General features: G+C 40.7%; 2 protein-coding genes across 2 annotated transcripts; both read right to left on the bottom strand.

The window, feature by feature from the left end:
* Positions 1 to 2,094: 2,094 nt before the first annotated feature.
* gcnt3 (glucosaminyl (N-acetyl) transferase 3, mucin type) lies at positions 2,095 to 3,303 on the bottom strand. Its single transcript, XM_028585230.1, has one exon. It carries the CDS (start codon positions 3,301 to 3,303, stop codon positions 2,095 to 2,097), a length of 1,209 nt encoding a protein of 402 aa, XP_028441031.1.
* A 493-nt stretch (positions 3,304 to 3,796) lies between these two features.
* Positions 3,797 to 17,862, bottom strand: LOC114560530 (proprotein convertase subtilisin/kexin type 5). Its single transcript, XM_028585971.1, has 16 exons — positions 17,501 to 17,862; positions 15,597 to 15,800; positions 15,444 to 15,512; positions 15,235 to 15,277; positions 11,662 to 11,807; positions 9,317 to 9,511; positions 8,772 to 8,858; positions 8,476 to 8,674; positions 8,144 to 8,367; positions 7,775 to 8,017; positions 6,857 to 7,102; positions 6,000 to 6,195; positions 5,503 to 5,708; positions 5,254 to 5,354; positions 4,479 to 4,653; positions 3,797 to 4,401 (listed from the first exon to the last, which is right to left on the bottom strand). Exons 1-16 carry the CDS (start codon positions 17,676 to 17,678, stop codon positions 4,019 to 4,021), a joined length of 2,895 nt encoding a protein of 964 aa, XP_028441772.1. The 5' UTR covers positions 17,679 to 17,862; the 3' UTR covers positions 3,797 to 4,018.
* Positions 17,863 to 18,336: the final 474 nt, after the last annotated feature.

Below are 18,336 nucleotides of genomic sequence, written 5' to 3'. Positions count from 1 at the left end.
AGGCTTTACTTACAAGCTCAAAGCATTTACTTACAGTAGATGACCATGGAACACAACTTAACAACACAATCCTAATTTTCCTTGTTTGCATAAACCCCACATTTGCATATCGTATGGAACAGATTTGCTAACACAGACATGATTTGCAATCCAAATGAAGACTCAAGATTGCCATCATTTTTCGTTGAGCAGAATGATTGATCACTCTCACATACACAGTGATGTAAGAATATATTACAAACCCCCATTCCAATGAAGTTGGGACGTTGTGTAAAATGTAAATAAAAACAGAAAACAATGATTTGCTAATCCTTTCAACCTATATTCAATTGAATACATTACAAAGACAATATATTTAATGTTCAAACTGATAAACTTTATTGTTTCTTGGCAAATAATCATTCATTTTGAATTTGATACCTTTAATATGTTTTTATTGTTGCTCTGATTTTAAACTGCATTTTAGGTTCTCTGACCCATCGAGTGGCATTTTATAGAATAAGTTTTGACAGCACCTTTTTCACTGTTCACCGCTGATGTTCTCTATCAAAATCCGGCCTGGCGAAAAATAAAGTTTTCTTTTTTGCCCCTCACTTGAATGTGCCCTCTGACTTGTAGAGGGAGAACATTTGTGAAAGCAACAATCTAAAGCAAGGAAGGTCTTAATGGAACATTTCCTCCAAGTAAAGTCATGGATGCACATCATTGTTTTGTATTTTTTTTTATTCCATTTAGTAGCAATTTTGCAGTGGTAACTATAAAGATATAATTATACAACAGCACTTAAAGTGTAAAAAGTTCAAATAATCCCCAAATTGCCATAGGTAATGTTTTTGTTGTTTTTTATATATATATATATATATATATATATATATATATATATATATATATATATATATATATATATATATATATATATATATATTAATAAATATCTAAAAGACGTGTTCGTTCTGATTTCTGGAGGAAGGAGGAGAGGCTGGGGACTTTTTAACTTCAACAGCTCTCACCTGAGTCCATTGTCGACGCATATGCAGGACGCAAAAAACGATAATTAGCCTACTGCTAGTCTGGACATCTTCCGTGCCCATGTTGCAATAAAGGTTACCTAAATGTCATGTATATAAATTTGCTGTCAGCTTATTAATTGATTGCGCGTTTTGTAGGCTATAGATTTGGACTTTTATAGGTGTTATTCCACTTTGTTTAAACGGCAAAGTTCACCTTGTTCACCTGTTTGGAGCTGGCTGGTGAAGGTGACGCTTGTATAGGCCTTGCTGGATACACCGTGACTCTGTTTGTGGATCTACTGATCGCTGTGGATTACTTGTTTTCATGTCACTGGATTACGGCAAAATACAGATCTTAAGTGTTTTAACGTTTTATGGTGTGATTGCGCTTGGTTTCTGCGTTTAGAGAGGCATCTCAACAGACTGTAGGTCCAACACTGATTCTTCACTGTTACATTTTAGTTGAATTTAAGTGTCGGGGCATTCCGCCACCGTCTGTCTGTGCTCCAACACAGCCGTGCCGCGATTGGATTTCATAAGGGCGAATTGTTAAATTGTTACAATGTAGGGCCTAATTTCAAATCTGCTTTAAAAAATATACATAGGCCTATGTTTATTTAGCAGGTTTGTTTTGTCCATATGTGCTTGTGCTGTGTTCCCAGGTCTCAGCTGTTACAATGAGTTATTTTTTTTTTGTTGCCCCCCCAGCTGGCTCGAATGTCAAACTCCGCCTGTGTGTTTATATGTCGTTTAGACGCGAATACATTAGATTTTGATATAAATGCAGATATAAATGTAATTTTTTTTTTAAATCGATTTTCTAATTCACAGAACGAAATATTTTGTAACCTATTTTGCCGTCAATACTGCCGACATTGTCTTTGCTGTAATCAAATCAGCAGGCTATGTATTTATGTTTAACATGGTATTTCATTTTATCAATGGGAAACATACATGTGTCCAGACAAGGATAGCAGCAGCAGCACCGCGTCAGACACGTTTCTGGTGTGTAAAGACATAGAAAAATCCACGCAGCCGCCACGCAGCTGACACACAACAGAAACGCCACGCTCACGCCACGCAGTCAGTGTGTAACCGGCCTTACAGCTTTGAAACGCAGAACTGACTCCATACATCTAATAGCGACATCATCAACCTCAGGATCAAACTTATTTGCAAAGAGTTGTTGTTGTCTCAGGAGCCACGGGACGTCCCCAACTCCGTACACACAAACTGCTCTTCTGTAAGTGCCAGTGCAAGGATAGTACGGGGCTCCATCTTTCATATCTCCTGCTAAATAGCTCCACTTCACCACACGAGCGAGAGCTTGCATGTCTGACACATCATACTTGATGTTGGCAGGCATTGATCCAGGAACAGAGGGCATCCTTTGTAGAGTGGCCCACAAGTGCTCATCAGGGCTGTATGTGTCCCTCTCCCACTCCAGAAGTTGCTGAACCTCTCTGTCCTGCATCACATGTTCCACAAAGGCTCTTGTGACCACAATATAAGCATTTCCTGTGAACATTGGGCTGCTAATGGGTGGAGGACTTTTCCTCACATCTGTCCTGATGACAGTGTTAGTTACATTGAAATGATACTGCCAACGGCTTTTCTTGTAGTCATTGGTGGCTTCAGACTCCATGCTGTTTCTCCCATTCAGGGCCTTCAGTGCCTGAACCATCTCTCCATTGGTTTTGATGGGGAAGTCTGTCCCGCAGGTGTTAAGGAGGTATCTCCACTGGACATGTGAGTTCAGCAGATCTTTCATGCAGTTCAGATCTGCCTGCACTCGGGACCATGAGGCATATACCACGCTTTCTAATTTACTGGCTACAAACACATTAGAAAAGCAGGAAACTATTGCCTCCACAGCCTTCTGATATTCTTTAGAGGAATTCTGGTCCACATGCACACAGTAGATGTTCTGAGGAGTGTAAACAGCTCGTAGAAGTCGCTCAAACATCTCAATCTTCTCATGGATCACCATGGAATAGGCAATGGGAAAATCCTTTTCCTCTTGACTCAGAGGCGCTGTAATGAAACCTCTGTTTTTAATGTAAGATGAACAGTCCTTTGTCACATTAAGGTAGAAGTCCTCAGATAAACTATGCTGTCTTTTCCTGGATGCCAGAAGAACTTCTAATTCGCCTTGCCTGTCCTCGACGTCTCCACTGATGATAGCCGAGCAGCCAGGCAGATCAGTAAAGAACTGCTGTGGTATTATGAGATCAGGCGATGACTGCCTGTTCGAGCCAGCTTCCCAAAGGACAAAAGAAAGGAACGTACCCATGAGGAAGAGAGAGAGGGTCCTCAGCATCTGGCTCCTCAACAACCTTGAAAAAATCATTTTTCTTGCTTGAGGTTAACTACAACACGGGTGACCTTGTCTTCAGTGCAAGTTACAGTTTGATGAGTGGAGCATGGCTTCAGTTAATGAACACAAGATGAATCGGCCCCTTAAGTAGGTGTGTCAAACAAAGGCGTGGAAAGAATGTACACTATCAGCTTACACTAACACAATTTTCAATACTATTTTATGATACTATATATACAAATATTCTCAGTAGTTATCAAAATGTAGCCAGTTTTCAAGGTGCACTATGGGCATCAAGTATAAATAGTTTTATTTCATTTACGTTTCTATTTACAACAAATCATGCAGATTTCAATTATTATACATGATTTTTTCACTGTTTTACAAATATCTCTTTAATATTAAGTAAAAAAAAAAAAAAAAAATACATACATACATACATACATATATGTAATTGTTCACTGTTTACTCACAAATGCCTCAACTAAGAATGTGCATTATACAGGTACAGGCACTTTGTAAAGTAGAATAAACACCAGAACTCAAAAAGCAACATTCTAAAGCATAATACCACTACTGTACATTCTCTTCTAAACACTAACTAAACTATTTTGAATTCACCTGTCAGTCTTGATATTGTGAGCATCCACAACACATTCCTTAGATACTGTAAGCTCTGGTATGAATGTATCTAAGATTGATTGAGACAAGTGTTCTCATCCACACCCTGGTCTGTATCTGTGTCCTGCTCATGGATAAAGCTGTAGCGTCGATAAACTGATCCACCTCTACTGGTGTACACCACATCCACCTCGTCTCCACTGTCTGGCTCGGGAACACCGTGGGGCATGTTGATGCTGGCGCTGCCACTCAGCCTCTCATAGCTTTGGCCCCAGCAAAGCCTCTTCCTGGCATGAGCCTTGACCAAGGCAAACACAGCCAGAGCCAACCCCAGTGCTAGCAGCAAGGCAATAGGCAAGCCAGCCGAGGTGTGCTTCAGAGCTCTAGACGACATATCCAGGTCTGTTACCTGATTGTCTCCTGACTTGGGTTGGGGGGCCTCCACACACAGAGCTAGAACAAAAAACTGACTTTAGTAGATGGTTGCATCTAAACAAGTCTATGTTTCTTATGATAGGCAGGGTCCTTACCTGAGCGGCTGTCACAAACACAGCAATAGGTGTCCTGATTCCCTCCAGCCTGACAACAGCGCGCACAGCGGTTCTCCACAGCATGAAGAGCAGCATCACGGTGACAAGTCAGACACTGGTCAGGTCTGGGGCCGGTGCAATGCCTACACGAGCTGTTACATGGCTCACAGGTTCCCTACAATGGTACAATTTCACAAATTATTGTACTGGGCACATAAAATAAAAACATGCCAGTTGTAGCAATGTGGACTGTTTGGAACAGAGAGTGAAAACGTTATTTGCTCCATAATGTAAAACACTTTCAAATCTTACAGATTGCTTCATAGCATCACATACGCATCATTAATTGACCAACAATCAAAAGGTGAAAGAAATATCATTAGTTCATTTGATGACATATTTAACACTCTATCCTGAGAACTGTGTGGTTTGTGGCCAACTTAAGCAAACACCACGTCCACATTGTGTCATCATAAATTGCTACATCCTGATTGGTGCACAGAAGTACGTGACATTGCATTTTTCCAGCTGAATCTAAACCAGTACGAAGAGCCCAGACAAAAACAGACAAAAACTGATATTTCTTATGTGAAATAACCAAAACTACAGTACAGTACACCCACTATTGCAATGTATAGCAGTGCACTGATTTTGCGAGAAATTAATGGGACTGCTTTGCACTTTTGTGTTTGAGAAAAATAAGTCGGAAGCCCTTATCTTTTGCCTTTAAATATTATAATAATTAAATAAATATGGCTAGCAGTTAAGAGCGCACCTTTTCCGAAAAGTATTTTCCTTCCTTACAACGGGGATAGCAGACTTTGTCCTTTAAGGTGCTGCCCCAGTCGCACGTCACACATCCCTGGGGTGAGGCATCTGCAAACACACATAGTCATGATCTAGAAATAACGTTAAAGGGAATGTCCACTATTGACGCATTGGAAGGATATTTACAGTAGGTGGAGGAGACAAAATGATTGAGAAATATGTTACTAGCTGTAGTTAATAGCTCCCTCATCTGTACCTGTACAGGTCTGACAACTGGTGTGGCACTGCTTGCACATGTCATTGAGCTGATAGAAGCGGTGTGGGCAGTGCTCAACACACAGCTTGGTGCCTTGCAGCTCCAGAAGAGGAGGTGGACAGGCCCTGCAGGACTCAGGCCCTGGCCCTGTGCACAGCTCACAGGACTGGTCACATTTCTCACAGTGGGAGCCCTCTTTGTAATACCTAAAGAAATGCATGGAATTATCAATACTAACAAGTCAGACACATACGTAGATCTTTTAGATTTGCAGACATCATTTAGGATTTATGTCTGAAGTCTTTCTGTGGAAATGAGTAAAAACGTTTTAAGAGGAAGTTGCTCCACTGCTCAAGAAATACTGGAAATGGCTCTGTAAACAACTTGTTTCCAAAGCAGACATGCTGTTTGTTTTATGAATTAGGATTAAGGGTGAGGCCATTTATTTCATCACAAAGTAAATATTCTGAGACATAATGGAGCCTTCTTTGTTGTACCCTGTAGGACAATGAGTGACACAGAGTTGAAGAAGACGCAGGTATCCTGGAGAACAAGTGAGGCAATCTTTAGGCGATGCTCCATCGCAGGTGGAACAGGCGTGATCACAAGGCAAACAGAGACCCAGCTCTGTTCCGTCAGCATCCTGCTTTGTGTCGTATGTACCAGCCGGACACTCACTCACACAGGTGCTGTCTGGAAAAAAGAAAAGTTACATTCCCAGGTTAGTACCCACTCATGCTCTTTTTTTTGACTTCTTTATTTTTCGTTCCTGTTCATCTGGATTATGGCACCTGAGAAAAATAAATTCACATGAGATTCACACATCTTGTATGATTCAGAATCGATAAAATTTTTTTTTTATTTTTGCATTTACTTTAGTTAATACCTTTAAATTGGCGCAACTGAAACTGGACTCATTGCAGTGCTTACACTTCAAAATTCATGGTTATTCATGTAAAAAAAGACATTTTGAAGGCTCCAAATAATTGAAATTGAAAGTGCTACGATATTTTCAAATACAATTTTGAGCACATTACACACATTACATGCAGCTGTTTAAGTGAAACTAAAATTGTGAAATATTCTCAGGAAAGCCATCGTTATGCAGCGTTTTCAAGGTGCACTGAGGGCAGCAACTTCAAACACTCATTAAAAAAATCTATAACTCAAGCTCGAATTCCATCAGTCATCAAAGTTAAAAATAAGACTTTTATCAAGTCCCTGAAGAGCTGAAAGTTTGGAGATATGTGGTTTAGCTTTGAAAAATATTCCAGCATTATACACACACTTTAAAAAAAAATAAAATCAGCTTCTCTGCTCAGTATGCAGCTGAACATTAGTGGAAAATGCTCACTATGAAGGTATTTGGGGATGGCACAGGTCTGGCATTCATCGTTGCCCGGCCCCTCACAAGAGTAACAGTGCCGGTGGCAACCCATGCAGGTGAACTGGTCGTCGTGTAGGTAGGTCCTTGGTGGGCAGTCTGTATCACCCGTCACGCCACACAACAATGTGTTTGGATCCAGCACGAGTCCCTTCTCGCACTGTGTGCACTGGTTTGCATCTGGGCCAGAACAGCTCATACAAGTCTGGTGGCACTCTGCACATAGTCAAACAAATCAGACTGCGTCAGTTGAATGTCATATAAGTGTATTCACAAAAGAGTGTGTGATTACCACCACCATCTTAATATAAAGATAAATACTGTTTTTCATTATCACTAAGCAGAGATAACCTTTTCAGATAATACATGACAGTGTTGCGGTTTTAGATCCTGTGGACTTAGTACTTTCTACCTACGCATAAGCAAACTTTATACAGTTGTACATTTTGACTTTGGCTTTGTTGCAGATTTTTCTTATCAAGCAGCTATATTAAATAAGCCAAAACACAATCTTCCCGTTATGCTGGATTTCCATTTCACAAAACTGGCTGTCAAAATCTCAGTGTACTCTCCTTTGATATTTTTCACTTCAGAGACATTAGTTAGACATTGGTTTATCTGTTTAACCATCTGCACGTTTCCAACCTAGGGTTTTGTGTTATTTCTGTTGTGTTATGAGCCATAGAAATCAATTCTTCTATATCTTAAAAATGTGATACATTCACTATTTTATTAAATAAAGTTCCCATAGGTGAGACATAAACAATGAGACATGGCTTACCATTTTAAAGGGCAGTGCTAGATAGTACATTGTCAGAAAACTATGTTAGCCTGCATATTCAACACTGCTTAAAAATCTAATTAAGTCACATGTATTGAGAGGCCCACCTTGACATTCCATAGCTTCAGTTTCATAGTAAGTACCAGTGGGGCAGTCTTTGGAGCATACACCCTTATAGAGTTTAGGGCTAAACGTCGAGCAGGTCTCGCAGTCATCTGCCAGGGGCCCTGAACAGCTGCCACAGGTCGGGTGGCACTGACCACAGCGGCCCTCCTCCATGTCCTCATAATAGCCAATGGGACAACTCGCCTTACACACACCATTCAGCATCAGGTAGAGGAAACTGCATTCTGTAATGACATTGAGGAGGGGTGATAAAGTTGTAACAAGAGATTTCAGTCTCACAATTCATTTTAAAATGTCATCCACTTGGTATATTTTGGTAAGTTTAGCTGCCAACACGGCCAACAACTCACTGAAACAGGTCCTGTCATCTGAGCAAACGTCACAGTGGGGAGAACAGCGTCTGCAGGTACCATCATCTGCAGGGTATGTCCGCAGTGAACAGTTGAGTCTGCACATACCACTCTCCAAGTAGTGGCCATCAGCACAAGATAGACACTGGGACTTGATCCCATCACATGACAAACAGGAGCTATCACAGGCTTCACACGACCCCTCTGCTGTCTCAAAGAAACCTCTGAAATGAGTGAGGAGATTTGAAAAGAGGGAAATGCAGTAAACGGGAACACACCATCATTACAAAGGTTTTTCTTCATTCTACTGCTTAGTTCATCCAACTGCTTACTCTGGGCAATTTGACCAGCACCTCCCCTGGTGGAGAAAAAGTTTATAGCTGCCTTTGGAACAACTGATGCAGGTATCACTGGTGTCCACGCAGGCCTCACAGTTTGGCGAGCAGTCCTCACACAACTGAGTGGCAGAGTTTGCGTAGGACCCAGATGGGCACTGCACTACACAAGAACTGTCCTGACCCAAGAAATATCCTGTGACAAACAAATGCACACACACAATGCTCAAAAAAGAACTGGGATAATGTTTCAATTCATCATCATCATGACCGTAGACAGTAAATATTCGCACCTTTGAAACAAGAAGAACAATCCAGTGCTTGTGGGCCAAAGCAGGTCTTACAGGATGCATCACATTCGTGGCATTCACTATATTTCCCTAAAATAAAAAGAATAAAAAGACAGAGAGTAGAGTAATTATAATATATCATACTTTAACAACACACAATCGCATTTGACAGAACACAGACTTAGGTATCAAATCTTGTTGACATGAGCACTTGAGATAAGAAACTTGAGAACTGTCTGCTTTACCCACCTTTACCGCTAGAGGGGAGCATAATATGATGTAAGTAGTGTTGAGGCACAAAAGATGGATGTGGTTGATGTTTTATTTTCTGATAGTCAGTTAGACAAAAAATGTGACACACTATGTTTAGGAGAGCTTACTGCTGACATAAAAGAAGAACATTTTTCACACTGAGTGATCTATTAATGCATGTAAACCCCTGATGTTTATGTAGAATCTGTATGCCCTGTATATGGCTCAAACTATACAGGGTATGGGGATTATATGTATTCAAACTCTTTAAGCCGTATTATGGTTGTTCCTCTTACCTGCAAAGTATTGTCCCAATGGGCAGTTAACCAGAGGGCACTGGCCATGTAGAGGGGGGTTCCCACCAAGACACAGGTCACAGTCAGTTGACCGAGGTCCATGGCATGTCTGGCAGGAGCTGTGGCAAGACTGGCAGAGCCACCCACTGGAGTCACTGAAGGTTTGTGGTGGGCACTGTTTAATACAATCACCTCCTGACAGGGCAGAGCAGTACAGAGGAAGTGACATTATTTTGAGTACAGCATTCCATCTGTATCAGCAAATAGTGGTCTTGCTCAACTTAGCAGAGGCAATATAGCAGATAATATATAATTTACCATTTCACTATTTTAAAACCTGTATTTATTGAGGGAAGTTTCACAGAGAGCTTGGCTGTCTTATGCAGAGAACGCCCGGTCACTATATGTTTCTGAGTATAAATATATAACATTAATTATAATATAACAATTATTTCAGGAGGTCAACACTAAGAAGGCATTCTAATTTTCAAAACACCATGTTTAGAATTAGTACAAACATGGCATGAAGAAAATGGCACACAAGCAAAGTGGCACTGATGTGGTCTCAGAAAAGATCTGCTAATCCCTTTATTTCACAATTGTTTAAATTCTCTCTCTCTCTCTCTCTCACACACACACACACACACATACTCTATCTCACCAAACACTGACCTAGATCTTTTTTTAAACTGGACCTTGCCGCTGAAGAAGAGGGAATAAGCTGATCACCTGTGACATGATGCTGTTTGACATAATGTGCAACCACATGCCCATGAAATATATACCTGTACATGTGTGTTATATTAGCTACAGGCTTTACTTACAAGCTCAAAGCATTTACTTACAGTAGATGACCATGGAACACAACTTAACAACACAATCCTAATTTTCCTTGTTTGCATAAACCCCACATTTGCATATCGTATGGAACAGATTTGCTAACACAGACATGATTTGCAATCCAAATGAAGACTCAAGATTGCCATCATTTTTCGTTGAGCAGAATGATTGATCACTCTCACATACACAGTGATAGATAAGAATAAGAATATATTACAAACCCCCATTCCAATGAAGTTGGGACGTTGTGTAAAATGTAAATAAAAACAGAAAACAATGATTTGCTAAATCCTTTCAACCTATATTCAATTGAATACATTACAAAGACAATATATTTAATGTTCAAACTGATAACCTTTATTGTTTTTTTGCAAATATTCACTCATTTTGAATTTGATACCTGCAACACATTCCAAAAAAGCTGGGACAGGGGCAACAAAAGACTGGGAAAGTTGAGGAATGCTCAAAAAACACCTGTTTGTAACATTGCACAGGTGAACAGGTTAATTGGTCATGATTGGGTATAAAAAGGAGCATCCCCAAACGGCTCAGTTGTTCACAAGCAAGGATGGGGCAAATTTCACCACTTTGTGAACAACTGTGTGAACAAATAGGCCAACAGTTTAAGAACGTTTCTCTACGTACAACTGCTAGGAATTTAAGGATTTCATTATCTACAGTCCATAATATCATCAAAAGATTCAGAGAATCTGGAGAAATCCCTGCACGTAAGCGGCAAGGCCAAAAACCAAAATTGAATGCCTGTGACCTTCGATCCCTCAGGCGGCACTGCATTAAAAACCAACATCATTACGTAAAGGATATATAAACCATTGTCAGTTAACACAGATCGTGGCTACATCTACAAGTGCAAGTTAAAACTCTACCATGCAAAGCGAAAGCCATATATTAACAACACCCAGAAACGCTGCCAGCTTCTCTGGGCCCGAACTCATCTGAGCTGGACTGACACAAAGTGGAAAAGTGTGCTGAGGTCTGACGGGTCCACATTTTAAATAGGTTTTGGAAATCATGGATGTCATGTCCTCTGGGCCAAAGAGGAAAAGGACCATCCAGATTGGTATCAGTATAAGCACAACGGAGACCCCGGACTGTTGAGCAACTGAAGTTGTATATCAAGCAAGAAAGGGAAAGAATTCCAGCTACAAAGCTTACTGAGTTTTGTTAAACGCAAAGGTGATGTAACACAGTGGTAACGTGCCCCTGCCCCTGTTGGAACATGATGCAGGCATCAAATTCAAAATGAGTGATTATTTGCAAAAAAAACAATAAAGTTTATCAGTTTAAACATGAAATATCTTGCCTTTGTAGTGTATTCAATTGAATATAGGTTGAAAAGGATTTGCAAATCATTGTACACAATGTCCCAACTTCATTGGAATTGGGGTTTGTAAAACCCAAACTCCTCTAGTACTATGTAGTACAAAAGGGACACCTGAATCGTTTAGTATGCTAGTAGTAAACAAAATATACTATACTGGTACCATTGAGGAAGTAACCAGGCTGGCAGGCAAGGCAGCGTGTGTTACTCCTGCAATCTGTGCATGGTGCCGGACAGGACAGACACAAACCCCTGCCCCAGTCCTCATAGGTGCTCTGGGGACAATGCCTGCGACACTGGTGTCTGAAACTGTAAAAATAAAAGGTTATTTCAAAACTAAAATCAAATACCATCCAAAGTATTTACTGATAATCTGTAACAATTAACAAACAATTTAGGCTTGGTGTATGTGTGTGAATTTGCCTGATAAATGGTTGACTAAAACTGGCCGTCACAGCTGTTAAACAAAAGGAGGCTCTTTTTTCTAAAGCAAACATGCAGAACAAAGCTATTGAAATATCAAAGAGCTGATGAAAACTATTGTGATTTAATGGCCCTTTCAAAGCTTCACAGTGACTGAAGAATGACTTTGCTGCAGGCAGCTTTTGCCCACATGGATGAGTCTGAGGCTAGATGAGCTGCAACCAGAGAAAAGACAAAACACACCACATGCAGTCCACAGCACACCTGCAGCTGTATTGTTGACTTCAGCAGTCCTCCTTGGCCAAAAGGTGCACTCAGTCAAACATCAGAAAGGACGGCAAACAGAGACTAAAATATAATGTTGGCTGCTTTTCTCCTAGCTTACTGTATCATGGTTCTGTTCTCTTCTTAAGGCAGAAAGTTAATTGGTGTTTTATTTGTAGCCCAGAGGCGTGGGGAGATTTCTGTCATTAACCTGTCCTATTAGTCCTTCGGGGCTTAACTGAGCTATTAAACATGAGACGGCTGTCCTAAAAAAATAATCTAGCCTAAAGCAGCTGAGATATTGAGTTGCAAAGATCTCACACATGAAACATTGAAGCAAGAATGACTCTTACTTTACAGACTTAACACTCTAAATAAAACAAGCTAAACAGCAATAAGCCACTAACACATAGTACAGCATCCTCTGCTGCCACCTCCCTACATAAGAGACTACTGACAGCCTAAGCTACACTTCCTGCTGCGTTGCCGGGGATTTGGTGCTAAAATGCGGTGGTTGTTTGAGAAGGAACAGCTGGAGGCGCCACACTGCATCCATCAACTCACTCACAATAGCAGCTGGTGCAGACCAGGCCCTGTCTCTGGCCTGGAAACAGTACTACTTAAGAATCTGCGGGATGTTTAAGAATCCCTCTGTGCAAATATTAGACTATCCATTCCAGGATAGCACATCAGCATTTCCAAAGCAACTTTTGTTTAGGGCTTTTACTCCTTGAATTAGGCCTAGTTAGGAAAAGGTACAAATATGCTCTAGGTAGTCCCTGAAGTTAAGAAAGCTTGAATATATAAATGGCAAAAAAAACATATTGAGAGTGAACCACAGCAATTTATTGGTTTAGTTGCACGTAGTTCCATAGAGAGTAAGATAAATGTCAATAAATACCAAGCATCCATCATGCTGTAACTCTTTTTAATTGGCAGTGTTTTATGCGAGAATAACATTTGCTCTACAGATTCACAGTTATGCCAAAGTGATTAGACTTAAACAGTTTTTATTACACCAGCAAAACCTCAGTAGTGGAATTTCTTGAAGTGCTGGAAACTGTCACAATCTATCACAGTGAGGCTCTCCCTGCAGTTCACAAGCACCCCATGCTCTATTGGCTTTCTTTTATTGGTGTTTGCCTCACATGGTAGACGTAATTAGTAATGCACCACAGAGATGACTTGGACGACTTGTGGTTTTAAATCTCTAAAACCATAACTGTTAAAGTAAAAGTTTCACAAGTTGATTCACAGAAGAAGACAGAGTATCTTACTTATCCTATGTAATGGCAGTAAGAGGAGGTGAGTGCAGTGAAGCGTTAGATTTTCCTTCAACCCTCCTCCGCTGTGATTCACGCAAGCAGTCAGTGAAGTCAAGATGGTGCACCCTATATAATCACCTGATACTGGCTCTGCTTTCCACTTATACTTGCTCTCTTTTTCTCTCTTCTCCTCTCCTTCACACACATAACATAAAAACACACTCTGTTAAGTATCTCTGTGAAGCAGACCACTCTTCTGTGCTCAAAGGCTTAGGTAACAGTGTATCACTCGGAATGAAAGGTAACCCGACACCACAATACCAGGAGGCCTAAACCTGGGGGAGAAGTACACAATTGAAGGTCTGTTCTACCTCTGTAACCTGCTACACAGTGCGTCTGAGTGTAAAGAGATATATAGGGGAAATGTAGTTTCTTGTGGGGTGAAAAATAATTAACAAAATGTATGGAAAGGTATGGTACATATCACCACACATACTGCAACTCTTTATGCAGCATGGCAATGGCAATGCTAACAAAAACAATGCCAAGGTAATTTTGAGGTTAATTATTTCTTGGCAGCATATTTAATGCCCATCATCCATCTTGGGAAAGCAGTCACAACCAGTCGAGCGACGAACGCCGTGCTTGAGCTATGTTACTGGTTACTGGTTGCACGGCGTTCGTCGTTCGACTGGTCGTGACTGCTTTCCCAAGATGGCGCCCGCATGTATACGTGAACGGTAATGTCTTTATAAAATATCTTTTTAATAAACTGTCTGTAGACTTACAAAGTTCTCAATGCTTCGGTTTACATGTAGGGACCCTCATCATGCTACCGTGGAAGTGTGGTGCTATTTTGAGCCTTGTTAGTGGTATAGAAATAGCGATTTCTTTTTACTTTCCTCGTGCCCCGACGACTAGCGTTATAAGCTAATCAGCGGTTTGGGCTAAAACTGGTCACATTCGATTAGCATGAAAACAAATCCCGGAGAACGGTCGACTCAGTAATCATGTGTTATTAACCTCTAGGTTCATTTTGCGCCAGATTTCTCCTTTAATAAATCATGGCACCAATGCAAAATTATGTCAAACATACAATTAAGATTAATTTTACTGTATTAAATAGTGCTGCAATTATGAATTGATCAAAAAACAATTAATCAGCAACACTTTTGATAATAGATTAATATTAGGGCTGGTTATCGTTAAAAAATGTTCAATACCGGTACCGATACCAATACCATAACTTCAATACCAGTTCCTGAACTACGTGAGCCTGTCTCTGTGTAACATAACGTTTTTCCTGCATGTCAGTTATGTAAACAACAAACATTATTAGATCTTGGTAGAAGCATGCTGCGAGCTTATTGGCTCACTGACGCTTATGAGATTTACTCATTAGGTATTGAGAATTGGGTATTGAATGACGAGGCATTTTTCAGAACTCGATACTTTAGAGGCAGTTTGTTCGGTGCCTAAAAAGAATTGAATTCGGTACCCAGCCCTAATTAATATTGTATGTAATTCTTTTAAGCAAAAATGCCCAAATTTCTCTGGATGGTCTCTGGGACGTTGCAGTGGGTTAGGGTCATTGTCATATTTTTGACTAATGAATAATCAAGAATATAACAGTTAATAATAAATAATAATTAGTGGCAGCCTTAATATTAAATGTTAGCCAGCTAAAATAATACCTGAGAATACATTTGATTTTATAGCAGAAAATATGGGAGGACAGAAAAGTCCACTTATTAAAACATAATAGAACAAGAAAAAAAACTCACAGAAAGTAACCTTCCACACAGCTGTTGCAGATCTCAGGGTCCTCTGTAAAAATGAGAACATTGATGATTTATTAGAATTCAAAGGGAGAAGCAAAATGCATTGTGCACCATTATAACCAGGGTTATAAAATACATTGCCGATCCACCTTACATCAGGGAGGGAACAGTATGGTGTTGTTAGTCTAATACAGCATGCATATGTGATTTACCTGTGGAACATGTTTTGCAGCCCATCTCACAGTCAATGCACTCTCCTGTATCAGGGTCCTGCACCTGCCCTGAAACACAGACACCCAGCATAATGAGACTAAATGTCTTTCTCTCAACCTACAGCCAACTCAGAAACTCTGCTTTACATTTACCTATGTCACAGGATGCCGTTTGGCAGACCCCATTCTGGAGTTTGTAGTGTTCCCGACATTTGGCACATATGTTGCCATCAGTGCAGAGTTCACAATTGGCTATGCAGGGCAGACAGGCATAGTGACCCCTGTCAGGATAGAGTCCCCGGGGGCAGTGTGTCCGACAGCGACCTTGGTGGAGGAAACGTTCCTGTCCATCTTCATCTGAGGAGGAGGAGGAGGACACAGGGGACTTGTTAACATAAAGCGTACTCTATTTTCTCCTCTGATGAAGATGCCATTAGCCATACAGACCTCCTGCCAGGAAACACCTTTTCCAAAAATCTGGACTCTTCTAAAAGGGAAAATCAATGAGCTTCTCATAATAAATACAGAGGTAGAGCCAAATGGGCTCGACAATTACATGGGATGAAGGAAAGATGAAAGGACATGCTGCCAACTGTGTGAATGTTCACTGCCTTCAGCACATAACAGCATTACCACATATTGCAGACATCAAAACTGTTTGATTAAAAGGAGAGAGAGGTCATGTGTCTCAACGAGTAAATCAGAGGCAATTATCTGGAAACTGAGGATTCATACATTTCATTATACGTACATATTTATTAAGAACAGAAAATAGTGGCGGAACAAATGGATGTCAACGCCATGAACAACATCATGAACTGATGGCTGCAGCCCAGGATGTTGGCTGTAGGCCTGCAAATAACAGATCACAGTCTGAGATCACTTCATGACTGATGATGCTCCAACTAATGTAAACAAGGGCAATCAGAGGCAGAGGAGAGATCAGAGCTGTGGGCAGAGACACAGTCTTCTGTTGGCCCTAATGATTAATACTCTGCCACCTGCCACTAGCCTAGCTGTGGCACCTGAGGCATCTCTGGAAGCAGCTGAGTTACTGCATTGTCTCATCTGCTCAGTGCTGCACACAACATGTGTGAGACAGGGAGGAGGGTGCCACAAGCTGCTGCTGCTGCTGCTGCTTTTCTACTTCCTCTTCCCAGAGACTCAACCTCAGCACGCACAGAGAAATGTGACTTCTACATGACAACAAACCACAGAGCATAAGGAAAATGGTAGAGACTTTTGGCTTTTGATTTTCATTCACAAAGAACATCACCCAAATACACACTGGGATCAAATGCTACTGTATACTAAAGTTTACACAACAAAATATCATAACATCATAACAATGTACATTGAAATACAGTTAGTAAAAATTGAAATGCGATATTGTGGCAATGTCAAAATGCATATTAAAAGAAAAGGGTGTGTGTGAGGGAAAGCGAAAGAGAGACTTGCAGGGTTTGCAGGTTAAGCCAATTGAACTGCAACAGTAGCCTAATACTTCTAGCCCAAGGGGATTTTTTTTCTTTCCCTCTGATTAACAAAGACCCCATTCTGAAATGATCAGATTACACTGTGAACGCTCGGCAGACAAATGATCACACCTTCATTTCTTACCTATTTGAAAGGTGCCTGTGTGACAGAAAAACCAACAAGTTGTACAGCAGTCTCTGACTGTTTAACAAGGTTAAATGGTAAACCAGAGTGGAATGCTCCTCCTCTGATTCAAAAGCCTTTAAACAACTTTGCGAATGATCTTTGCACAGCTCATGCAGAAAGTAATCGAAATGAAGACGTGAAATTTGTCATTTATCGGCAAGGACATTGTCTATCTTTGATGAAGACTTTGTATAGCTAGTGGTGATTTATTTGTTGTTCTTGCAAAACTAGGCTGTACAAAACATTAGTTTTGGGTAAATCAAGTGCATCGTAGTAGCCTATAAGGAAAATAAAATGATATAGCCTAATATAACCTAAAATTCGCCTCTTTCCTTTGGAGAAGCCATCGAGGATTATGCTTTGTTAAAAGTCAGTGTACAGAAAATTCTACTCACCAACTCCACAGGTAGTGCATTCAAACAGCTCATGCCCGTCGCACTCAGAGCAGGTGGGATGGCAGAGGACACACTGGTTCTTCAGCATAAACTGTCCGCTCGGGCAGGCCGATGAGGGTTTACACCCAATAAATCCGACACAGTAGAGAAAGAGCAGAAACGCGGTGACGGACCTCATGGCTGTTCCCGGGGACTTTCACTGGAAGTAAGAACACAACAATCAGCCAGGAGTGTCTCCAAAGACGCAGTGTCCGTGCAGCAGGTACGCTGGCAGATCGATATGGGGCTCTGTGACACAGCCCACATAGAACTTGCAAGACCAGTTCGCTCAAGTGAAGCACTGGACAATGAGCGTGGACTGCGGTCAGCATTAAGTAAATGATCCTAGAAGAAAAGGAGAGAGCAACCCAGTTTCTGTGTCACAATAGATAGATAGATTAATTTAACGTAGCCTAATGGGCTAAACCATTACACCGTATCATTTCCCAGTGTCCGTCTGTTTGAAAAGCTTTTGATACATGTGTTTAACCTAAAAACAGGACACCTGTCAAACCAAAATACCTGATAAACAACTGTTTACACATGCCACTACAATTACTATAATTAATGTCTAACGTTATGGCTATATAACGTTAACGTTAATTTAGGTAGTTATGGCCTCATTTATATAAATTGAAAATGAAATGGGTGTATTTGTAACATAACCTTAAATTCCTATGCCACAATTCAGTATTTAGGCTACTCAACGGTAACGTTAATTAGCTGAGTAGCTGCCATTATAGCCTATATTTAATTCAGTGTGCCATCCCTGGTAAGATATTGGTCAGAAACACTAG

This window comes from Perca flavescens, chromosome 8 (genome assembly GCF_004354835.1).
Source record: "Perca flavescens isolate YP-PL-M2 chromosome 8, PFLA_1.0, whole genome shotgun sequence".
NCBI lineage: Eukaryota > Metazoa > Chordata > Actinopteri > Perciformes > Percidae > Perca > Perca flavescens.
This window is presented reverse-complemented; position numbering and strand designations above follow the sequence as displayed.